We start from the raw sequence: 26,786 nt of genomic DNA on the forward strand, positions 1-26,786 counted from the left end.
TTAAACCAAACAAAACAACATCTAAGTGTGTTAAAATAGCCAAGGACATTCAGAAGATATTGTTTTTTTATCGGCATTATCAAACAAGTCCACTATTCCCAGAAAAAATATATATACGTGTATAGCAGGATACGGTAATATTGACGATGTTTTCTATTCTTATCACCACTTCCAGAATTTCCGTAGACCCTCCTTAACAACCTCCGTCTCTTCATCAGAACGCCGGATACATAAAGGACATTTACATCCCGATAACAGGCTGGAAGCTTCTTTGTCTTAAGTAGATGTCAAAGTTGATTGCGTCACATAATATATATCCAAGCTTACAAAGAAGCAGATGTCTCCGTGCTTGTGAATTTGTGCACTGATTCCCGTCTTGTTTTGTTCCTTATTATTACAATATGTTGTATAATCGTGACTTGGTTATTTGAGCTTAACAGCTTGGAAAGAAATCTGGAGATGATATGCCAAGAGTAATAAGAACTATACGATATCTTTGCTCCACAATGAATAGTGTAATTTTCCTGCATTTTAGTCTGCTGTGATGCCTTTATTATTATTTTTTTTAATCTAAATCTCGCTCACTTAAGGTTATAAACCTATAGCACACTAGTAGTATGAGTAGTCTTAAGGATGAGATAATCCGGAAGCTGTGCCTTAAGCCCAAAGGAACTTTTTTTAAGCCACTTGAACTCTCCAAGTAAGCAGGCATCACACGTCAACAACTGATCAATGAAATTCATATGTTGCTTAAAGGCATTCGCAAACATTCATGCATTTGGATTCGAACCCAACGACCTAAAGAAAGAGTGCTTTCAACTCGGCTAACCAGGCCAGCCACAAACTTCTATAGACAAGACCCCATAAGCATAAAAAGTGAGATTGCCTTAAAGATATTTTGATTATTTCAGATATGGTTTTTACACAGGCATAAATTTGATTCAGTTTATATAAAAGAGATAAAACCGATGTTAACAATATAAAAAATACATTGAAAATATTTTAATGCACGATGGAGAGATAAAATTGTTGTTGTAGCAGAGAATGTTCTCTTAATTGAACACATAATATCAGATTATCCCACAGCGAAACAAGAGAGAGAGAGAGAGAGAGAGAGAGAGAGAGAGAGAGAGAACAAAAACATTTGCACCGATAACTGTTAGTTTTTAGGGAAAGACAACGTATACTCAGAGGCGTAGCTAGTGAGTGGCGGAGGGGACTCCGCCCAGCGACACTTTGAACCTTTTTGAACTTTTGCAGTTAATTCTAAAATACAGTCTCGAGAACTCAGTTTCAAATATTGTAATACTCTGCGAATTTTCCTCACAAGTGCTGCAAGTGTTGCTAGTTGTGAGAGGAGTTTTTCTAAATAAAATAGATTAAGAATTACCTACATTATTATGAAATTATGAATATATGAAACTTCGCCAATGTCATCGATGATTTTGCTAACAGAAAAGCAAGAAAAATAACATTTTAGAATGTTAAAATTAAAGTTTTACTTCAAAAATAAACATGGTATTTTAATTTATTTCCCTATACGTCGCTTTGACTTTTTATAGTATTTTTGATGTGTATTGAGAGGGGCGACAAACTCAGGAACCACCCCGGGCGACAAAAGCTCTAGCTACACCACTGCGTACACTATTATATCAATTAAACAACTTCTATTAATACTTTCTATATTTCGGTAATGTTACATTACCATCTTCAGGAAACATAAAAAATAATGACATATGCACGCAGGCACCAACACTGAACAAATATGGCTGAAGACAACAACTGAAGTCTGCCCTAGAGTCTTAAAAGCCACCTAGTAGGCTAAATTGGTAGTAGTCTTGGCTGTTGGGCTGATGTTCTAAGAATGCAAGCTTCCCATATTTGGGACAGTCTCATCTACAAGAATTTGCAACGATAGAGAGAGAGAGAGATGGAAGATTAATATTTATGAGGTATGGAATCGTAATGAGAAAATTTTCTCGACTTAACCAAAAGAAATTTCAAAATATGCGATTTCGTAAGAAAAATGGAAAATACCAATGAAATATTTCTGTTTATTTTGAACTACAGAATGATGTTAAGAAATACTCGAGTTCATGACTTTCTACATGCTGAATTCCAATAAACAATATTTCCTGGAAATGCAACATATACTTGTAACCAGGGCCGTATTTATGCACAGGCACATGAGAATCTAGCTGGGGGCTACGAAAAATTCGGGCAATTTTAGTGCCCCAAACAATGAGACTTAAAATTATAAATAATTAAAACTGAACATAAAAATTATGCGATTGTTTTCTATTAAATTTCCCACATCACTATAATATACAGTATATAATGTACAGTATATATAGCTCAGAAGAAAAACAAGAATGCAAATACTATTTATTTTGATATATTTTTTGTGTCCATGACCTGTTTGCGGTTATTAATCTTGAAACCCTTTCACTTATTATTTGTATATTTGTATACCTGTTTATGACTTTAATTGATGTTAGAATTTATACATTTTAATAAGGGTAATACATTTGTATTACCCTTATTTTCTGTTAATCTCCTTAAAACTAGGGGTCTGGGAGTGAGGCCAGAAAATAATCCCCACATCCCCATTGATGACTGTATATTAAGATTTTAGAAAATACCTCAATCCTTCTTAGTGAGAAACTCCAGATACCTAATCGCAACCAGATTAAGATAGTTTTGTTTCGTATTTGAAACCACGTGTTACAATTAGCTGTAATAATTTTATTATTACTAATATATTTCATCTCAAATTTAATCCTATTATATATCAATGTCTTCCTTGTTTTATTAAATATAGTCACATGTAAATTTTATGGTATCATGCATTCTTCAACTATGTAAAATGGCCTCGGTCTTGTATGAGTTTATTATGCTGCTTATATCGTCATAATTCCTAAAGGATTAGTGTTTATTTTATTTTATTTTATTTTTTTGCTTTTTTTTATAAAAGCAGATGAGAGATTGTCTCAGTTCAATACCAGTGTGATAGTGCTGCAGACTTTCCACTTTCTTCAACAATCCTCACGAAAACAGGTAAATAACTTATCTTTCAAACAGATAAAATTTTATAACTCAGATATTGTAAATGAAATCATCCAGTTTGTGGAATACATAAAATAAGAAAATATTTATAATGTAGTACACATACACAGTCTTATAAATAATGGAAAATACTGAAATTTTTTTATGGAAAATTGCATTTGTTTTTAAGAACAGTTCTGTTCTTAAAAGGATGAAAATTTATTTACGAAACGTTTTGCATCAGGATAAAATGTCAAATTTATTCACTATTGTTTATTGAAAATGATGTGAACAATTTGAATGATGATGATATTATTGATACATTTCTTAAAAGAAGTCTAGGAAAATTTGTAATGTCTTTACTTAGCGTTAGTTTAACATTTGTGTTTGATATGTATTGTCTTTACTTAGCATACATATGTTTTTAATAAATGTAATAAAATATTTTTTGTATGTATTTTATTTATATTCATTTTGTAAGGTGATGGCGGAGCACTCGAGCGCCTCGGGCCCCGAAAAGAGAGATACATTCTTTCAGCTCAGACGTGCAGATGCTTTGACACTATTTTAATTATGTATTCAATGAATATATGCAATAATTATAATTAAACAAATGTAACTATTTGTCTTGTTCTTCTTTCTGACTATTTAATCTCAAACTTACCTCTTCATTTTCTCATTTTGCTCTCCAGATTCCTTTTTTTTTTAAAAAGTAATCATAACTATGCCTCGACCAAGCTTTCTGCTCATTAAATTCCGTTCTTCCTACCTTATTCTCTTCTTTGCTTTCCCATCCCCCCCCCATCTCTCTCTCTCTCTCTCTCTCTCTATCCCACTTACGATTGCGGAAGTAACTTGTCTCTTACTCTCTCCGTTTGATACATAGAGTCACTTCCTATGGAAGCGAGACATGGGCAAACTAAAAAACAGAAAGATAGGTTGCATGTAGCCCAAAAAGCTTTGAAGAGAAGAATATCCACAATAAGAAATACTAGATTAGAGAGAGAGAGAGAGAGAGAGAGAGAGATGACTGGAGTAGAAGACATTGTGAAATGTTATAAAGCATGTAAATGGAGATGGATAAGATTGCCAACGAAAAGTGGACAAAATTAAGCACCGAGTGGATACCAATGGAAAGAAAGAGGAGGAAAGTCAAAGAACAAGATGAAGGAATGATCTACAAAGGTTTGACATGAGATGGTGGTGGGTTAAAGACAGACAGAATGGGAAGTTAAAAGGGAAGACCTATATTCAGCAGTGGATAAAGAACAGTCGTCGAGAGACAGAACAAGGCATATGTATATTCTAGCGAAAGTTTGAAACTTTATCTTCCCATTCTTTCTCCTCTCTCACTCACATAACGAAAGTATGAAATACGAACTCAAGTTTGCCAACTTTAGAATGAGGACAAAATTAATTCGTTAAAACCATTTTATGAACATCTGCTTACATAATATAGGTACATATAAAAGTTTTAGCAATAAGAACTCGAACAGATGCGAATTCATTAATTACCAAATAACAAATTAAGGCTTTCTGCGGTATCATACTGAACTGAGAGGAAAAAAAGCTTAAATCTGATAGATCATCTCTTATGTCATTTGGATGCTATTCCGAAAGTGCAATGTACAATGTTATCCAACTCATCCTCCTTTACAAACCGACTGTCGTCATTTCGTCCAATCTTGAAGCTTTGAATTTCATTTTAACTACCACGAATTCATACAGCACAAATTATACGTGTATATTACAAACGAATGGATTTTCCGATACTAAAAATAGGTTTATAAAAGTTTTCTTGACGCATCGAAGTCAATTTCTTTTGCCACCTTCTGATTGCATCAGTCATAATCGTAAATAGACTTCTAGTTTTTCCTTCGTAAACGGTCTCAACAGGTCTGCATAGAAAACGTGCGAATGACAGATATGCTCTCCTAATGCAATATGTTCATCGTCAGCATCTTTATAACTTTAATGTGATTGTTAGGAAACTTCTTATTAAGGAATCATCCATTGAGTGAACAAGAATAGAACAGCATCTATGCAGAATGATGTCATTCATTATCAGAGCAAATTTTAACTTTCGGTTTACTTTTAAACGTCTTAGAATTTAGTATATTAGTATATAATTTTGTATCATTTTACAAATATTTGTATGCAAAACAATGCCCAACTTCAACCAAATGGCCCAATAATGTTCAGCATGGTATACATTCTTAAACTAAATTTCATCAAAACTATCCAATCAGAGAGGTGTTATTGCAACAGACTGTCGAACGGAGTCAAGGGATCTTAATAGGCGCTTTACGCAGCTATCCTTGCGAAGAGTGTTCACACATGTCTATTATTTCGAAAAATGGACCATATTTTGATTCCTGGTGTTGACCAACCCTTGGTAACAAGGCCCATTCATTTCTGTTATTGATATCACCAATTGCTTTGAATATTTCTATTCCTGAGTGCAATGAATTTAAAGCGGGCCATGGTGACATCAAAGATCGATATCCGGTGGGCAGGTCTTCAAGCAAGACGGAAGACCAAATTTTGCGCATCGTTCTTGAAGACTGACGAGTGAAACTGCTTGAAATTGCACAAGTGGGGAACTTGAGTAAGTCTTACGTAAGGTTTACGAAATTGTTCACGATATCCTTGGCTTTCGAAAGGTGTGCTTCCACTTCGCGCACCGTCAATTGTCAAAGGAGTACAAGACAACACGCATGGGGATGTGTCTGGATAATCTGTTACGATACAGCGACAAAAGCGAGGATTTTCTCGCTCGCCTAGTCACAGGAGACGAAACGTGGGTTCGTCGCTTTATCCAGGAGAGCAAACACCGTGATCTGGCTACATCCACAATCTCCTGTACTCTCAAAATTCAAAATTATTCCCACTGTCCGAAAAGTCATGGCCACAGTGTCCTGGGATCACAATCGATGCAAACTGATAAACTGAACAAACGGCGCGACATGAAAACGCTACTCCCCACACTGCTCACACCACTCGTGAGTGGTTGTTCCGTAATCGTTGGGAAACTCTGCCACATTCCCTCTATAGCACAGACTTGGCGCCTTCAGACTTCCATTTGTTCGGTCCACTCAAGAAACACATTTCTGAAAGACATTTCACTATGGATGAAGACGTTCATCAGGCGGTACCATGTTGATTATTAGGTGTTGGCACGGACTTTGGTAATTGATAAACTGATCTATCGTTGAGACAAGTGCATCAATAAATTGGAAACTTTGTGGAGAAGCTCGAGCATGTTCACTTATTTCTGGGTATATAATTTCAACTCCTTATTAATCAACCTTGAGGGAAAAAAAAGTGTTACCTTACTTTTCGGAAACCCATCGTAACATAAATATTCAAGTGCCTGTAACGCTGTTTCCTTGTATACAAGTGGGAAAATAAACGAATGCTGACAATAAGCACGTTCTTATTGCTCTCTACTCTTTCAAGAAAATGGCTCTGAAGGTGGTTCTTTTCCAAACACCTGCTCTTGGCTGGAAAAAACCTTAATTTAAATCCTATTTTGTCAAACACAAGAAACATTTCTAGATTTCTGAAATGTAGTAATATATTGGAATAATGTTTTTTTTTTTTCTTTCAATCACTTGATATCGTTTCTTCTAGAACGCTTTCTTTCTTAGTTTACGTAACCACAGTAGAAATCGTTTATAATAAGAGTTCACAAAGTCGAAAAAAATTATGTTTTGACGAATATTTATTACATCTGGAAACCAATTTGCCATACGATAGCTTCAGGGAATATAAAATTAATCCATTACTGAGGATGACTATCGAACGTCAATTTTATATCAATGAATTAACAAATAAAAATAATAAAACTGAATGAACTGTTGAAGATAAACATGTTGTAATTTTTTGAGTGAAGTTGGTCATAATGCGTTGCAGTGATGGTTCCAGATCCATATAGCACATTGTTTCATGTTAAATTTATTTGTCAATTAACATTTCTTGTGATAATTCGCATCAGAATGGAGTAGACAAATTGCTGATCTATTCCGTCTACTCCTGCATGACCGTTCATCATTTGCACTTCATCTGGAAAGGCCTGGGTTCGAATCCCTTGGAGAACGCCAGGACCTTTATAAAGCCTCTTCAGCTGAAGATGATTCTGCGGAATCATCTAAAGTTCATCTGCAGATGAAGTTCATCTGATGAATCTGCAGTTCATCTGCAGAATCATCATCATCATCTGCAGATGAAGAATCCAATGAATAATCCAGAGAACACATGTAGTTAATAGACACAATATACTGGCCTAGTCTTAATTACTTCAACCGTAATTTCAAAGAAACCAAACCAAGCCATATAAACATTTATAGAATTCATTAGTTTTATTATGAACTGATTGGAAGATAAATCGCCTGTGGTTGCTATGGCTATCGTTGGTGGTACCCATAGCAACCACAAGCGATTGAACACGTTGTCAGACACGATCTCATGTATTTATGGAAAAGAATCGGTTTCGGTTTACTCTATTTAATACAGTATTAGTGCAGTATAATACAATATAACACTTGGTAGAACGCATTTCCTGGGTAAATGACTTAAAAATGAGGTCATGAAATAACTATAATGTAGACACAACAAACAACGTAGAAATAAAAGGGTTACGGATTCTTGAATCCTTAACTGGATTCGAACCCAGATCTTTCATATTAAGGGATATTATATCAAACAAAATTATTCATAATTTTGTTTTTTCAAAAACGTATGCATAAATAAATAAATAAAGACACTTTCATAGTAAAGTTTTAACTTTCGCAATATCACATTTTTTTATTGCTTTTTTGTTGGAAAATGAGGGTGTTGCTTATTTTGGTGACGTTCGGACGTCTGACGTCAAGCTGCAAAGTAAATAAAAGATGACCTTTGATATTTACCTATCTGCAATAAGAGAATAATTCACCAATTTGACCCCATTGTAACGCCTGACTTTATTCACAACCAATGACGTAAATGGTGACGCACCTGACAAGACAAATATCAGTAGTTCGGTGGCCTAAGTTTCGCGCGCATTCGCGTAAACATAATACTTTTACTTTTCATTTCACCACCAATGTCACGTTTTATGTGATTTCTGACATGTTGACTTTTACTTCATTTAATCTTTCTTATTATAAAGAGTTTCAGATAACTATTAGAAGGCCGCACCTATTCAAATAGCACTTATGCTGTCGTATAATCAAAAGACAAAAATTTAGTTTACGTGACTGCAACGATTTCGTGTATGGTTTCATTACAATTTTAGTTTTTTATTTTAAGTTGTAGCTTTCCTTCACCTCCGAAGCACAATTTGGTCCAAAGATCAGAAGATCAGTTAACATAAAATTGAAATACAGTTTGATGGCAGCAATATTCCCAACGTTTAGCTTATAGCAACCCTGAATTTATGTATGTGTCAAAAAAAGGAATTAAGAAGCGAGTTTGGACAAGGTTTGGATGAGGAAGTAATTTCTCCCTCGTCCAAGCAGTTGTCATTTAAAATAAAGTAAGTCTTCTGGATAACCAACTTGTTATTTACTATCACACATTCATTGACAACGGATTCATTGGAACGCTTACTTGTAGCTTGCAGCAAACACACTCGATCAGAAAAACACGAAAAGCACCTCTAATCATTGTCAAATGATAATAATTGAATATTTAAAGATGTGGCAAAAATTAGCCGTTATTTGTACATTTTTAATAAGCCAGTGTGCTTGGTTTAAACCAATCATAAAACAAGAAGCGTTTTTCGTACGGTGAATAAATGTAGTTATTCTTTTACCAGTGCGAAACTATAGTTTAACAATAAGTGATTTATCACTCTTAAAAAGTTTCGTGAGAATAAAAATTATAACATATATATACTAGCTTCGATACATCTTCTGATAATGATATTTAAAAAAAAAGGGGGGGGGGAGAAGGTATATTAACATAAAACGCTTTTAAGGTAAAGTGTATATGTTATAAACAGTGTATTTTCTTCAAATATACGAAATAATTTGCTCAATCATTTAGACTAACTACAGTACATATATCGAAGTTGTATTTGTTTAAAGCGTACATTTCTGATAATATTTACGTCTTCCGCCTAACGAATAGACAAAAGCATATAAAGCTGCACGCAGACAAGAAAATAGAGATATACGAGATGAGGCTAAACATTTCTGGGGGGGGGGAACTCCCCTTCTTTCAACTATACACACATTAGATGTAAACAGGAGAGGATTTAGATGACAATACGGACAGGATGTCCTTGCGAAACTCTAAGGGAATTAACTACGCAATCTAATCCACGTGCAGACGAAAAGGGCACGCAGACGAAAATTCTAAGTAAACAAAAGTGTTTTCATTCCATCCTACGCAAATAGATATTCAAGCAAGAATTCTTTATTCAGCTAGGCAGACCTTGTAAAATCTTTAAGTCACGAGAACACTAAAACTAAAGATCGTACCGAAGGGTAATCTTGTCTTTTTATTATTATTCTCTTTAATTTTAATTCTCCTTGTTTAATGTTTTTGTTTTTTTTAGATTTTTCTTTGCGGTCTTGCTCAGATAGTGAGGATAGACAGAGGAAGATAGAGAGAGAGAGAGAGAGAGAGAGAGAGAGCGTGACAATATGATGACATGAAAGACAGCGTGTGTGGCACTGAAGAAGCAGAAGATACAAACAACAGGAAGTTTCCTGTCATCATGTGTCTGAGATACGAGCGACATCTGCAAATGTAGTTAACACCTACAGTTCGAATTGATTCAGAGACACAGAGGCGTATGGTAATATTCATATTTAGTTTGATAGCTTAATAACAAGACGTCAGTTATTTGATCGTTTTTCTTACATGTCGAAACTTAATGACCTCGCAAAAAAAATAAAAACTAAAGCGAGAGAGAGAGTCAATATTTATCTTGTTAGCACTTATAAAGAGATGAATTATCACATGAGGTGGCAAACATCAATATCTTGAAAAACAGTGAGAGATATACGCAATCTCAGTAGGAATTTTCCTAATACGAACTTTATTAAATGAGAATTGCTTGAAGTTAATGTTAGCAAATAGCGATAAATCCTTCAAACGATATTTGTGTAAGAGATCTACGCCAAGGTTGTCTTACTCTATACTGTGAGAATCCCTTTATAATCAAGGTCACTTCTCAGAGTAATATCATACCATGAGGCGTTCTATTCACATCCCCGACTGGAGTGTAAGCAGAATTCCAGAACGAGAAGATCAAAAAATGTCACATTAATCATTTCTAAATTGGACTCGATTAATGATGCACTTATCACGATGAGATTTTGTAGCACGTGAACCTGCTGTTCTAAAAATTTTGATCTTAATAATAATACATAGCAATATAGCCTAAATGAAATCACTATGTTCGCAATGTCTAGAATAAGGAAAGATACTGGAAAGGTAGCAAGAAAATAAGTTCCAGCTCTGTTAGATCAGTAAATAATACAAACTTTTGTTTAGAAAAAGCAAACCCCATCACTAAAGTTCACACGAGACCTAAGATTGTTATGCAATTCTACTCATCACTTTGAAAAATGAAACTAGAATTCTGATACGCTTTCCATAACAAGAGAATTTCCCTTTCCCCTACAAAGCATCCTATGACAGCGGAATAACATCAATACTCAGTAGATCACACGGTCCAGAACTGTAGATCCATCCTCCTTTCTAGAAAGTATGAATGAATAGGTGCCAACATGTCAAATTAGTGAAAATTACATAGACTACGTATTCTAAAATTTTTCTTTCCCCAGAAAAATGAAGTAAACCGCAATTAAATATTACGTCCATTAGAAAGTTGAGTACGATATTGTTAGCTAAAAATCAAAATATTACATGAACGAAACTCACAAGGATTATACTTACGTAATATTTTATTATTAAGCACAGAATTTTCACCCAGGTGTCAAAGGCATTTTTAGTATGCCTTTGATATTAAACAAGTAGAACAGGAAGACGCGTGAGCTAAGTTCGCACTCCGTTTCCTCTTCATTTGCACGCTGTTCTTCTAGTTGAAAGAGATCATTCTCGCTTAACTGTTCTGAATGGGAATCGAGCAAATTTCTCATATCTTTATTATCAGTTTTTAATCCAAGTTCTTTTCCAATTGTGTTGATTTCTTCAATAATGATAGATCTTGGATTCTGCGCATGATGAACTAACATAGGCTTGAGTTTAAAGTCACCTTAGCTAGAAAAGTTTTTTTTTGGCATACGCTTCCAAAAGAGACCAATTTCATCGACGTTGAATATTCAAGGATCGACATAATTACCCTCCTGAATTATGTTTTGCAATTCTTCAGGAACCTTGGCCGCAAATCTTTATCAGCACTAGCAGATTCCCAGTTATTCTTATGTTATGCAGTCTAGTTAGATTTTTAAAATAGTCAAAATCATCCTAAACTCGCAGTAAAGCTTTCACATTCGTCTTGAAATTTGGTCTCTTTCTATGAGGTAAAAATATTGAAAACTTTTGCCTGAATATTTCCTGTACTAAGAGGTATTCTTTTTTGGTTATAATCCTCAACCCAGAGTGATAGAAGATGCTCCATCTCGATCATTAAATGCATTTATTTCGGGTGATCTGCATGCTTAAAGAAACAATAGCAACTTTTCCTTGTTCTTTGTATTCTTTGCTCTTATTCAATATAGTCCAAACTGTAGACTCGCTGTATCCCGGGTCTCGCACAGTCATTGTATTACTAGCGGCACATCCATGTCTCTTAATGACTTCTAGCTTTTCCACTCGCTGCAGATTGGCGACAAAAAATTTCGCTTAACATAAAATTTCGCATAACGTATAAAATCGCGTTAACTGATTAATCACTCCCTTAAAGCGGGGAAATAGTATCATTTCATTCAATTGCGTTAACTGATTATCGCGCATATCGAATTCGCGTTAAGCTAGGTTTTTCTGTACATTAACGCTCTAACTATACAACTTGAAACAAGAGCGACTAATTAATAATAATAATAATAATAATAATAATAATAATAATAATAATAATAATAATAATAATAATAATAATAATAATAATAATAAATATGATTACCTACGGAATGCGTAGAGAAGTACTCTTTAAGAGTACTTCTCTTTAAGAGGGATAATTTCGATCCATCACTTCTGTTTAAATTCGGACGATATGGTAAGGTTTCACAACTTTCTTTAGAAAGCATTCCATGATTATCCAACTACTAGCCAAATTAAAAAAAAAAATTTAAACATAATCATTGATAATGTCTTTTGCTAGGATGAAGAAACCAAAAATAAATTTAAAAGTTATCGTGGACATCGAATGCACAAACTTCCTAAGATCCATTATATCCTGTCGTAGATCAACCTTGTAAACAAGACTATCCTTGTCACAAAATTGCAAATCATCTTTTTTCAAATCACCTTTCCGAATTACTTTCGCCATTCACAAGAAAATTCTGTTCATTTATTAAGAACAGTTCTCATTCCAGAGAAAAGATATCACAGGTTCGTCTTATGTCAATAAAATCATTAATAGCTACAGGGTTTCCGTGTCATTTGCCTCCTAAGGGATGATCTATCGTGTTACCATTCCTTATGTTAAAGATGTCGTTTCTCTGAAGAAATAGTCAAACCACATAGATATGTTGGCCCTACAGGTGTTCTTTCGCTCTATGCACAAGATTTTTTTTTTTTTTAGTCTCCGCCAAGGATAAACTTACGCCTTTGGTCCACCGTGGAGTCTATCAAATTCCTTGTCACTGGGGATTATCATATTTTGACCAAACTGTTAGATCGGCTGCTATACGTCGTGATGAACACCTCGATTACATTAAATTTCATGAGCCTGAACAGTCGAGACATGCAGAACACGCTATCTCCATTAAGCATCGAATTCTTCGGAGGAAGATTAAGGTCCTTCACAAAAAGTAACTATATTATGGAACGTTTATACAACGAAAGTTGTTAAACCTTACCACACCATCCGAATCTGAACAGAAGTGATGGACTGAAATTATCCCTCTTATCCACACATTCCATAAGCAGTAGTTTTGTTTGTTTGTTTTCGTTTATTAATTGTCATCTATTGTTCAAAGTTGTATAATTGGGACCATAATGTATTTTAGAATGTACCACTCTATATCATTTACGTGTAGTTCATGGGTTTTTCATTGTTGAATCTTTCTGGTTCTGTCCTACTTGTTTATTTTGAAAGGAATACTGAAGATGCTCTTGATACTTGGATGAAAGTATGCGCACCCGTTGCAGCAAGACTAATAGATTTGCCTTAGATAATGGTATGGAGAACTTTGCAGAAAGCGTTGCAATGGTATCCGTATAAACTCAGCCACAGCCAAAAGTTGCAAACGGAGGATGGCCAGCGTCCTAGAAATGTTTACGTCGACATTTCTGGCACGCATGAAGGTGGTCAGGGATTGGCTTTCGAATATCCTATGGAGTGATGAAGCACATTTTCATGTTCATAGAAGATAAACACTTAAACTGCCGCATTTGGGCTGCAGAGAATCCTAGTGTATTTCAACAAATTCCCTTACATTCTGGCCACAGTATGGATAGGATTTATGGCCAAGTTTCTAATTCTGGCTGTTTTTATTCGAAGGAATCCATCGAACCAATCTGTGACCTGAACGGTCACTGCTGCACGTTATCGGTGCATGTTTGGCAGTGCCGAAACTGCAGCAAAGAGGGTGCCCGAACACAACAGTGTTGATAGAGCACCTCTTCACACAAGACGTGAAGTTCAACAATTATTGCATCAACATTTCACAGAGGTAATCAGTCGATAATTTTCTATGAAATAGCCATCCTGTTTACCAGCCTTAACCCCTGTGACATTTGGCTTTGGAGTTACCTCAAAAGCGCATGGTGTATGGAGGGGGGAGGGAGTTCTTCGCCTGGTAGATCTGAAAGACAAAATTGCACATCATGTGCGAAACTGTGTATCACCTTCATTGATCATCCGGATCTCCTTGACAGCTCCTTGCATACTAAATTGGGTTGTTCTTAATTTTTGAATTTCCTTTGCATTTAGTGTCTATGTTTCACAGCCATATGTCAATATAGGAAGCAAACATTGGTTAAAAATTTTTTTATTCAGGCATAATGGTAGTTGGCTTTTGAATATTGATTTCGTCCATGATATTTTGTTCCATTGATATCTGTTGTCCTAAGTATATCTACTTGTTTAATTTCATTGGTTGGACATAGCTAATGAACATAATTTGGGTCTTCTTTAGGTTTATCTTTAAGCCAGTTGTTTTGCTAGTAATTTGTAGTTCATGGATACGAGTCATACGCAGTTGAAGTAAAGATAACTATGTCATCTGCAAAGCGTAAATGGCTTAAATATCTTTCATTTATCTTCAGACCTTTCCTTTCCCAATCAAGAAGTTTGAATATTTCTTCTAGGCACGCTGTGAATAATTTCGGAGATATTGTAATATTATCTTATACCTCTCTGTATTTCCACAGTAGAGATGTTTCCATTGAAATTAATTGTGGCATTGCTGTATACTGATTTGATGGTACTCATATATGGCTCCTCCACTTGTTGGTTTCATAATGCTTTAAGAATTGCACAGGTTTTTACTGAATCAAAGGCTTTCTCATAATCAATAAAACATAATGGTAACTGATATTCATTGCACCGTTCAATAATCTGTTGTACAACTTGAATATGGTCCATTGTACTAAAGCCTCTTCGAAAGCCCAACTGTTCTTTTGGTTGTGCTAGGTCTAGAGTCGTACTGAGCTAAGACTTTTGCAAACTTGTAAACTACCAATAGTAAACTAATGGGTCGGTAGTTCAAGTCTTCTACTTCACCTTTTTTATGAATCAGAATTACGGTAGCCTTCTTCCATGTTCTTAGTACATCATTTTTCTTCAGACATAAGGTAAATAGTTTTGCTAAGATTTTGTCGATCATTTCTCCACCTGCTTTTAGAAGGTTCAGCTATAACTCCATCCTTACCTGTAGCTTTTCCATTTTGCAAGCTTTGGATGCTCCACATAACTTCTTCTGATAGAATCTGTGGTACGCGTGGTACTCAATTCTTTTTGCTATAGCATATCTATCTCTGGTTAGGGTTCCATCTTGTAGTTTGATTGCGACCATCTGTTTATTGCTGTATTGAATTTCCTTATTTTTTCTGTGATAGTTTTCTGATCGTTTTGCACAATTTAGTGTATTCAGTTTTATTCTGTAGGTTATTTGATTGTTTCATTTCTCTTCGTTTCTTCATAAGCTGTTTTGTTTCTTCAGTAATTTTGTCTTGCTTCTGTTCTGTGGTACCAACTATTTCAAGTGAGCATTGTAAAAGGTTTTGGGTAATAATGTCATTACTTTCTGAAGGACCGGCATTGTCATCTATAATAAGATGTTTAAATATATTGTTTAGTTCATGTTGGAATATATATATTTTTAATGTTGAATTTGTGTACATCTATGTCTTGCTTTGATCTTCGGAACATTTTCTTCTTTCTTTTTGGCAGTTTATTTGAATCTTATAAGGTGTTTATAACAGAGCAGTCTTGAAAGATATTTTTCTTATTGCTGAGGATAAAGTCAATTTCACTAGTTTTTCCATGGATGCGGGTTTTTTTTTTTTGTGTGTGTGTGTTTCCTTCCTATGTGTTTTTTTTTCTTGAAAAAATAATTCATGATGTACAAATTTTATTTTTCTGCAAATTCTGTTAACCTTGCTCCTCTGTCATCTATCATGATGCCATATTCAAAATTTCCCATTGAGCTTTCATTTGATTGTTATATACCAATTCTAGTATTAAAGTTTCCCATTATATATACCAAGTAATTTTATATAAACTTGGACCATTGCCTTTAATGTTTAGCATTATCTCTTCAAGGGAATGTGCTTTACATTAAGGGAAAAATACTAAGGAAAGTGATCAGAGCTTTACCCACCTATACCACGAGTTGCCTCTACTGGCACTACCAAGAGTTGCCTTGGACTTGCACTACGTGCAGGAACAAACTTGACTTTCTTGTCTGTTTACTTACTTGGGAAATAGGATTAAAAACCAAGTTTATATAAAATTACTCGGTATCTTGAATACACACACACACACACACACATACACACACACACACATATATATATATATATATATATATATATATATATATATATATATATATATATATATATATATATATATATATATATATATATATATATATATATATATTTAATATAATTTAATATAAACTGACTAAAAACCCGAGAATTATAACAAATTGAGATTTATTTGAAAACGCAACATGTTTCGTCGAGATTGACTTCATCAGGCGTTAAGAACATAGAAAGATATTAAAAGACCCTGAAATAAACATTGAGACACTCTAAAGCTATACAATTATAAAGCTATAATATTCGACTGTAAATTACAGTTATTACGAACTTGAGCTATAGTTATTAAAGTTCTATTGTTGTATACTATATATATATATCAGTAATTTTAATTCTACATTATATATTTTTTTACCAAAAATGTAATCTATATTCTTTAAATTAACTCTTACAACTTAAGCATTCTGTATTATTTAAATTACTACTGATTTTTGTTACTAGTTAGTGACAGATTGAAGAGACCATAATATCTTGAATAACAATTTTAAAATTATTGCAGCTAATATAACTTTAGACAAACACTCAAGGGAAGATTCTAGAAATGATTCCAAAAAGAATTATCACTGATAATAAATAGTGTAAGACTAGTGAAAAATGGGCTTTGAACCTTGGAGAGTAAGGTCATATAGATGAAGTTCAAAAACCATCAGATATATAAGCGTGGTGCAAAAACGAAGGACATTCATAAAAGTGAAAAACAGGAAAGTTCTTGAATATGTGTTGTGGTATTTGTATATTAGAACATCTCATAATTTGAAATATAATATTACTTTTTCTGCTAGCAAATGGGATATAGGACAAACATTAAAACTCAGTAACCCCCCCCCCTTGATTATTTTTCTTTTAATGAATATAAGATAACAACGATCACTGCATCATTAAATAACTTGTAAGTTGAAAATAATTCATGCAATAATAGTGTGAGAAGCGAAAGAAAATATAAGATTCACTATATTTCAATCTAAGAGGAGTTAAAAGACTTTTACTGTCGAGTGATAAATATACTCAACTCAAATATAATATGAATATATGTTTATAATTAAGATGAAAAGCCAAACGGCTCTATTTTATGGCGAAGTTAGTTAGATTAAGGGGATAAAAAAAATCCCTTATTATTTTACAGCCAGTATGCGAAACTCTAAGATCGAAGACTACGATCTACGAGTTTCATCTCGTAGATCTTGAAACTCGTAGATCGTAGTCTTCGAGCTTAGAGTTTCGCATACTGTCTGTAAAATAATAAGGGATTTTTATCTCCTTAATTTAATGAATATATGTTTGTTTGAGTCAATTTATTATTATTATTATTATTATTATTATTATTATTATTATTATTATTATTATTATTATTATTATTATTATTATTATTATTATTCCATCCTATTGGAATGGATGGAATGGAAATATTATTATAATATTTCCATCCATAATAACGCAAGCATAGCCCAAACAAATATGCAACATGATATAAATCTGATCATAGACTGGCTCACGAAAAAAAAACTCCATACACCTAAACTCAGAAAAGACAAAATTAATGATATTCAAAAATCCACTGACTCGACCAGTTGATAACAAATATATAACCATCCAACATCCACTTTCCAACACAAAAAACACACAGAACAGCAAAACCACTACAATCACTCAGGTTGAAACAATACGATACCTTGGAATTTACCTCGATGCAGATATGAACTGGAATAGCCATATAAAACATCTACACAACAAATTCCGAACAATAACTGGCAAGCTCTACAGGTTAAAAGACATAGTTCCCATACGCCTAAAAACACTAATATACAAAGCACTATGCCAAAATATACTAAGATACGCTATAACAACGTATGCTTTCTGTGCACCCTACAAATTAAATAGATTAATGTCGCTACAGTACAAAATGACAAAACTGATCTTTTGGGAAGAAAGAGAAAATCACGACCTTATAAACATTGCAATGGCAGAACACAAAATACTGACAGCAAAACATTTATGTCACTATGCAGCCTTGCTAAAACATTATTTCGATGCCAACTGCAGGACAGTTAGAAATACATACCGTATAACAAGACCTCAGACTACTAATTATATCACATATAAATACAATAATCACTACGGAAAGGCCACGCGAAACTACTACATCCCAGACATGATAAACAAATTACCTTTTGAATACAGAAACCTTACAAAATACAATAGCCTGAAAAGAGCTCTAAGGACATACTACGAACAAGAAACACGCACCCAAAATGCCATACAAACTTAATGAAACACAATATATTTGCTCACGCTTCCAGTTCAGCGACGCATCAGTACATTCCAATTTATTGTGTGTGCGTGCGTGCGTGCGTGTGCGTGTGAGTGCGCGCACGCGAATTTCTCAATCATAGATTCCGTAGCATCCTAACACAGCAAAAAAAAAAAAAACAATACATAATAACCAACTGGTGTCATCGTCAGATAAGCTTACATTTAAGCTTCGAGGATGAAAGGAAAAAAAAATTAGTTCTCATCCAAGATGTATCATATGTAACGAAATGCATGAAATGTACGTATCACAAGAAAACCAATGTATGTACTATATGTAAACCAATGTACGTAATGTAAATATCACATGTAAACAAATGTAAGTAATGTATCATATGTAAACAAATGAATGTAATGTATATAATAATTGTAACAAATGTATGTAATGTATATAATAACTATGACAAATGTATGCAATGTAAAAAAAAAATTATTTTAAAAGTAAATCATGAGTTTACACCGTATGTTTGTGAAAATAAGGACACATAATATTCAGATTGCATACGTGTAAATACTGTTGTATAATCACACCTTTTCAAACTTGGAAAAAAAAAATAGTAAACCACAACATGTAATATTATACAACTTATGTAACTCTGAACAATATAATTGTAAATTATTATTATGATTGTTATATAAAAAAAACTGTTATCATCATTACTATTTAAATCTCATTATATGTAGCACAAAGTGCTGAACCTTGTAAAATAATATACTGAATAGATGATCATTATACATATGTAAATATTTGAAAGAACAATAAAAAAAAATTATTATTATTATTATTATTAGAGACATCCAGGGAATCAGGGACTCATCGAGGGAGGCCACATACGACACACACACACACACCAGCTGTCATACTTTTTTTGAATTCCACCACGAAATGCAAGCCATTCCAGTCGAGCACTACTCAATGAGAGAAAAATCTACCTTTCACTATTTTCCTAGACTGCATTCATCCTCATCTTCCTTGAATGTCCTCTCCCCGCTCTCCATAAAATGAAAAATTCCATCTACTGATATTCTGTATGACCCTTTGAGAAATTTGTAGGCCTCTATCATATTATTCCTTTTTCTCCTGTTTGTTAGTGTCTGCAGCCTACAAACTCCCGATCTGTTCTCATAATCTACATTCCGCTGCATCAATATCATCTTAAACATTCTCCTTTACACCCAATCAATTATATCTGCATCAGAAACTGGGAGACCAGATCCAGGAACAATAGTTCAAGTGAGGTTATATTAAAGGCTTGTAAAAAAGGCACAAAAGGCATGACTTCCTTATCATTAAATGTCAATTAGTTTCACAGACATTTGCGATGTCTGTAAGACTAATATTTAAATTGAATCTGCTCTATTTATAATGCGTTTATTCTAGAAATATCATAATCCGGGTGAACTACAAGAAAATGAAAGTATCTCCGACGTCTTCCCCAGGATAATTTTTTCGAGAAATCACTCTTTCTGGATTGCAAATATCCGCAGGTGGGATTCACAAATTTGTGTGTGTGTGTGTGTGTGTGTGTGTGTGTGTGTGTGTGTGTGTGTGTGTGTGTGTGTGTGTGTGTGTGTGTGTGTGTGTGTGTGTGTGTGTGTGTGTGTGTGTGTGTGTGTGTGTGTGTGTGAATATTTCTATTATTCCAAATACTGAAATTAAAAAGTACTATTATTGTTTTTTAGGTGTCTGTGTAGCCCTGTGGTAATAGCGTTTGTTTCCATAGCGCTTGACAGTCAAAACAAAGATCGAAACAAGTTATACAACTAGAGGAACTTTTTTCAGTTTCAGTTTATTATTATTATTATTATTATTATTATCATCATCATCATTCCCATCACGTATGCAAGATATTTATATTATATATTTCAAGTTATACAATTCAATGTATAATATTATACAATGCAATTCAAGTTATAAAATTCAATGTACAATATTATACAATGTAATTCAAGTTGTACAATTCAATGTACAATGTTATGTAATACAATTAAAGTTGTACAATTCAATGTACAATATTATGCAATGCAATTCAAGTTATACAATTCAATGTACAATATTATATAATACAATTAAAGTTGTACAATTCAATGTACAATATTATGCAATGCAATTCAAGTTATACAATTCAATGTACAATATTATACAATGTTATTCAAGTTGTACAATTCAATGTACGATATTATACAATGTAATTCAAGTTGTACAATTCAATGTACAATATTATACAATGTAATTCAAGTTGTACAATTCAATGTACAATGTTATGTAATACAATTCAAGTTGTACAATTCAATGTACAATAATATGCAATGCAATTCAAGTTATACAATTCAATGTACAATATTATACAATGTAATTCAAGTTGTACAATTCAATGTACAATGTTATGTAATACAATTCAAGTTGTACAATTCAACGTACAATATTATGCAATGTAATTCAAGTATTACTATCATTTTCTGTTGGTACTTACACTTATTTTTGGCTGTTTATTTTGTTACAGTTAACAAAAAGTTTTCTTATATATGTAAGTAGAGTAAAATACATTTCGAATAGTTTTCGTAGTGCATAATAAATTACTGATTTTAGTGATAAAGTAAGTTAGTTTATGTATTTAAGTATAAACGAGGGCCGTAGCCGTACTAGTTACCTTTTTATAGGGCTTTTTTTCAACCAGTTCTCGAGTTATTCGATTTTTAGCACAGAATAGTTGGATTTTTTTTCTCCTATAAACTCTGGTTTTAACTCTGCAACTCAAGAAAATTGACCACTCACACTAGTTCAGTCAATAATGCTTAATATTAGGGTTAGAGATTACGAGATGGTGCAGATGTCTGTCATACTTTCCTTACGGGGTGTCTATGAAGTCGTTGATAATCTGGGGCCATTTGTCAGTGACAGCAAAGGATGGAGATTGTTCCCACCTGTCTTCAAAGAAGCTAGGACTAAACAGCCTCTTCTGCTCCTTTTAGGGAATAAAAGGAACATATTTTTTTCTGTATTATATAAGACATAAATGATTATAAAGTAAATGTTTATAATATATCATAAAAATTTTAAATACACAAGAAAATGATAATTTTATATTTTAATTTATAAGGGATTGTCATTTTTGTCATTTTTTAAGAGAGAATCCAGCTCTGTCTGGACGGAGACAATTCATTTTTCATGTTGGGAGATTATTTAGGTTTTCTTGTGTTCTTCAAAACCAATTAAATCCACTAAGAAAAACTAAATAATCTCCCGACCAACTATTTAGCTAAAAATAAAACAGAATCTAGTATTCCAGAAAAAAAAAAAAAAGTTAGTCAATAGTCACCGTTTTAGGATTTATCTTTGGGACTTACAATTTAGATAGAGACACTAGTTAGTTCAGATAAGTTGGTTCTTGGCAATTAACAGTTATGTCATGTGGAGGAAATCAGCAACTATCGAAAGTGGTGTGGGGGTTTAATACAGTAACTCATTTTCGCATCGGCGTTGTCGCTGTTTGCTTGGATTTAATGTAATTTTGGCATTACCGTAAAATATTGGAAAATAATACTAATACTAAACTTTTAACTAATGCTAAACTGTTATCTGGAAATCTAAAATTATCACCATGAACATTGAGAATTCGTCTGTGAACAACCACCAATCAAGCCATATTTATGATTTCCAGAACGACATGGAATATTACTACTCAACAGCACTTAATATAATCAATAACTGCAGAACAACATGCCTTCGAACAATAACAGGCTATACATGGCAAGATCACATTCCTAATACTATCATTCTTGAAGAAATTCAGCAAAGATTCCTAAAAGAAATAATTCATAAAAATCAACTGAGATGGTTGGGATACCAACTTAGACACCCACCTTCTTCATCTGCGTTCAGTGCCCTTGCTCTCTATAGCCCAACTAATGGACACGGAGGAAGAGGAAGACCAAGAAAATAGCTTGGCAATAACATAAACGAACTTCTCTTTGAAGATGAGACACATGCGCTATCTGACATTTAAAATCCGGCACATAACAGAGAAACTTGATTCCCATTCATTTAATAGACTTCTCCATGCGATGATACTGTTATACGCATTTTCCCATTAATACCTGATTAAACTATAATTTAATCTATTAAACTATTACATGATCTGTATTTAAACTATTAAATTAAATATCTTTAAGCTATTTGTTATTATGTATATTATACAGTATATGTATTATGGACACCTTTACATTTCGTAAGGTATTTTGCGACATTGTAGAATGTTGAAATATAACATGTTCATAGAATTTTAAAACCATAATTTCCATTTTGGTATTAGTATTTGCACTATGATATCAGATTAACTATAAACATTACCCTGATATCAGAATTTCAAAAGTAAAAATATGAGTAATAAATGTAGCTAATGTTTTACTAGTCTTTTTGCAATGGATATATCTCTTAGAAGAAATATCAAAATTCGTCTGGCAAAGATAGGTTTAAATACTAGCCATGAAAAAATAATTTAAAGAAGGCATACAGATACCTGTAAGATTTATTGTACTATATAGTTGCGTGGTGTGCTCATTTTCTCTTCAAAATATATGAGTGTATCATATAGGTTGTCAGAGGACCTCTGCTGTAAATGGTCTGCCACTAAAAATGAATTTAAGAAATGTGAAATGAATTAACATCAGGGGTCACCAATCCACGACCAGGCGGCACAATAATAGCTATATAAGGGGCTCAGTGTCATGCTATTAAAATGCCAGAATAAGAAACAATACCCGATGGTAGACAGGAATGAGAAGGACTTTGGCAGAGCGATGTTTGACACATGAGAAGCATTCGTGGGGAGAGAAGAACGAAAAAAAAAAAAAAAAAAAATCCCACCATGGAATATACTATGGTGTCATACTGGTGGAATTCTCTGAATATTTTAGAGCTGAAGATAAACTGATAGCTCTAAGGACTTCTTATTATCATTATTTTTACGATTTGAAATGTGTTCTTGAAAGTTCTAAGCATTGCTTCTGCGATATGAAAAAAAATGTCGGCACATAATAGAGGGAAAAAAAAGATGTTAAATGTTAATATTGATTTAAATGTCTTGATGTTAACAACTTGAGTGAAAGCAGCAGGATAACCATAATTCGATTACCATTAATAATAACTTTTGACAACAATCTGATGTCAAAACCAGGTTCAGAGATGTCTCGGTTGTGTAAAGATCAGGCAAAAACAATAATGACTTATAATGCATAAAACCAGAAAGCCTATAGTAAATTTAAATGTACTAAGTTTAGTTTAAAAATTCCAATATTGCCAATTTTTACCTTTATTTACATAACTGACTCTGTACAGACAAAATTACTGATAAAAAAATAAAACAAATTAAATAAATATACTTCACTTAGAATGGCGTCTAGAGTACGCATTTCAAACACGTGTGACTCACATAGCTCGATTTTCGAAAATTTGTGGCTCGTGATGAGATTTCAACGTTTAATGCAATGGCCATTTAATTCTGTTGATTTTTTGAAATCTAATCATTTTATGCTACAATGCTGACAATTAAAAAAAAAAAAAAGCGATTCAATAGTATGCAGTCAATTTAGCCATATCGCTGCGACAGACGAAGTAAACATTTGTTCGACCCGTACGGGCTATGGAGAGTACAATGACTACATTTCAACGGCCAAGAGTTTCTTACAGCGCTTTTATTTGCCTACAAGTGAAGATGCCCGTAAGACATTTCTCTTCATGTCATTTAACCTGTAAAGACACTGCTATTGGATACCTTCAATGGACAGCAGGTAAGTAATCTATTCATAGGCAGCATGATTTTGATTATGTTCGCCTTTCGTTGAGGGGAGATAAAGTCTGAAGAAAGACTATCATTTCAACAGTATAAAATACTACATTAAATGCAATATGCAATTATTTTCAATCATTTTGATTCATAACGATTAAATAAGCTTTTCTATTGTACATACTAGTTATCAGTATGCATATTGATACGAGATACAAGTTCGAATATTTTCTTCTTATCACAAGTAATATGAATTCCCATTCCATATCCCCCACCAGAAAAAAAAAATTATCTCCTTGTGTTTTTTCGTACATATGAATAAGGCATTTGAATGAGGCATATGAATAATATGAAGAAAAGGGCCGGATCCTAATCTTTCATTATGAATCATTCTTTATTCATACTATTTCCTGTTTTTTATTTATTTTTTTTATTATTTATTTTTTTTAAAGCTGAGTGCATTAGTCAGTGGTGGATGATACCTTTAACAAAGTGAAATCAGAAAGTAGGTCGTTTCTGTGTATCATTAACGGATGAATCAAGTTTTGAGCAACTTTATGATGAAGTATTAGTCGTTTTTCAATAAAATGTATGAACTTTTTTTTTTCGTGAATGAATTAACAGTTCCGTTTATTGCTTCTTATTCTATTTTCAGAGAAAGAAGTGAGTTATCAAATATTTATCAATTTCTGTGTGTGTGTGTGTGTGTGTGTGTGTGTGTGTGTGTGTGTGTGTGTGTGTGTGTGTGTGTGTGTGTGTGTGTGTGTGTGTGTGTGAGAGAGAGAGAGAGAGAGAGAGATAGAGAGAGAGAGAGAATGCCTTGTTTACGGAGAAATGCATATAAGTTTACGAGGGTCTTGAAGGATGATCCCGTCACGTATTGAAGAAATAAAGTTCTGCGCATTCATGAATAACTGTTTTTTTTTTTTTTTTTTATATATATATAATCAACTCCAAACAAGAAAACGTGCAGATTTATAGCCTAATAGTTCCATAGGACAGTGGAACAAATAATCAGGGAATCCTTCTATAAATAACACAAAAAATGTTTTTGGTGTTATTTAAAGAATTCCCTTCTGTATGCCACTTCAGGCCTCCAATAAGGAGAATTATGGTTTTTTTTACTGAGCGATGAAACTCATCTACTGTTAAAATGAAAAGTAATATTTGTACAGTTATGAAGTAGATCATGCATTTGGTTTCAAGTTACGAAACGTTCATAATGGTAGTAGTCGAGGCAGATAGGTGCAGAAACGTCACAAAATATATGCTCTTTAAATGAACAAAGTTTATTGCAACATAAAACCACAAAGTGCTTATTAATTTGGACTTTCATAATAGTTAATATGCTTACAGTTACCACTCCATTGACAAATATGTTGGACAACAAAGGTCCCAAAACTGAATCCTAAGGACTTCGCTATTAATCATCTAACTCCCAGAAGTTCCCCTTTAAACGCTACTTTATCTGTTAGTCTGTGATATAATAATACCATCTGTCGTATTCTACCAAATAATATCCTTCTTCTAATCTAAATAAGTCAGTTTTTTTTTCTAAGAAAATATTTTGACTTCTTCTGAAGTGAGTTTATTCTACATGTGGCTCCTCCTGCCATGGTATCACATTTTCTCGTATCCATTCCATCAAAATGCGGCATCATTTAAAGATGATCGCTCAATTCACTCATCGTATTTTTTCCCCTTTTGGTGTTTTTAATACGCAAATGGTTGTTAATAAAGAGTTGACAACAAAAGGAGTTGCTGTATGAATAATTAAACCATCATTGCAATTTCTTCCATCAGTCTGAATTAGATTTGAACAGCTGACGATTCTGATTACTCTTTTTGGTGCAATACCATATCGTGAAATCTTAGCGGCTTCACCAAACCATCAAGAGAAGGAACTGAAAACATACGCGTACATTGGAATCTCTGATAAGTGATCTTGTTATTGTGTTCTGGTACCAAACCGAATAGAGCAAATTTTCAGGGCCTAAAGCACATGTGAATTAATAATAAATGACTGAGAGATCCTTCCATATTCTGCAAGATTATCTTAGAAGTCTATTTAAAAGTTTCATACTGAAGTGGCAGGGATTTTGCTCTGGTTTGCCTATGGCAAACCGGCCAAAAGAACACACGCCATTAACAAATATAACATTGCTAGACTAGGTGCTTCGACATAATTCATCCAACCAAAAAATCTAACGAGAACAAATTTGTAGGTTCTTTTCTGTTTCTTACTGCTGTGCAGAGAGGCATCCTTGAGGCCAATTGCTAAGATCTAATGTTATGGTAGTTAATAATTTAAAAAAAATTAATAAAACGAATAAATAAATAGAAATAAAGTGCGCTGAATGATCGGGAAAAAAGTCTTATGATCTCCTCAAGAAAACGGCATACTTTATAGTAACTGTTTCCATCCTTTACACCAGGGTTCGCAAACTGGCGGCCAGAGGGCCCGTATGGTCCGCGAAG

General features: G+C 33.5%; 1 protein-coding gene across 4 annotated transcripts; it reads left to right on the forward strand.

Annotated features, from left to right (window-relative positions):
- Positions 1–379: 379 nt before the first annotated feature.
- LOC150109504 (uncharacterized) lies at positions 380–20,270 on the forward strand. Of its 4 annotated transcripts, none has more exons than XM_090408702.1 (3): positions 380–876; positions 2,975–3,057; positions 20,206–20,270. In XM_090408702.1, the coding sequence occupies exons 1-3, from the start codon at positions 744–746 to the stop codon at positions 20,215–20,217; spliced, it is 228 nt and encodes a 75-aa protein (XP_090264828.1). In that variant the 5' UTR covers positions 380–743; the 3' UTR covers positions 20,218–20,270. The 4 variants fall into 4 exon arrangements, with proteins under 4 accessions (XP_090264828.1, XP_090264835.1, XP_090264813.1 ...); XM_090408709.1 differs by having other exon boundaries at positions 2,978–3,057; XM_090408687.1 differs by lacking the exon at positions 20,206–20,270 and adding an exon at positions 3,527–3,658.
- The last annotated feature ends 6,516 nt before the right edge of the window (positions 20,271–26,786 follow it).

This window comes from Typopeltis vanoorti, chromosome 2 (assembly GCF_054136105.1).
Source record: "Typopeltis vanoorti isolate ZY-2024b chromosome 2, IOZ_Tvanoo_1.0, whole genome shotgun sequence".
Taxonomy (NCBI): Eukaryota; Metazoa; Arthropoda; class Arachnida; order Uropygi; family Thelyphonidae; genus Typopeltis; species Typopeltis vanoorti.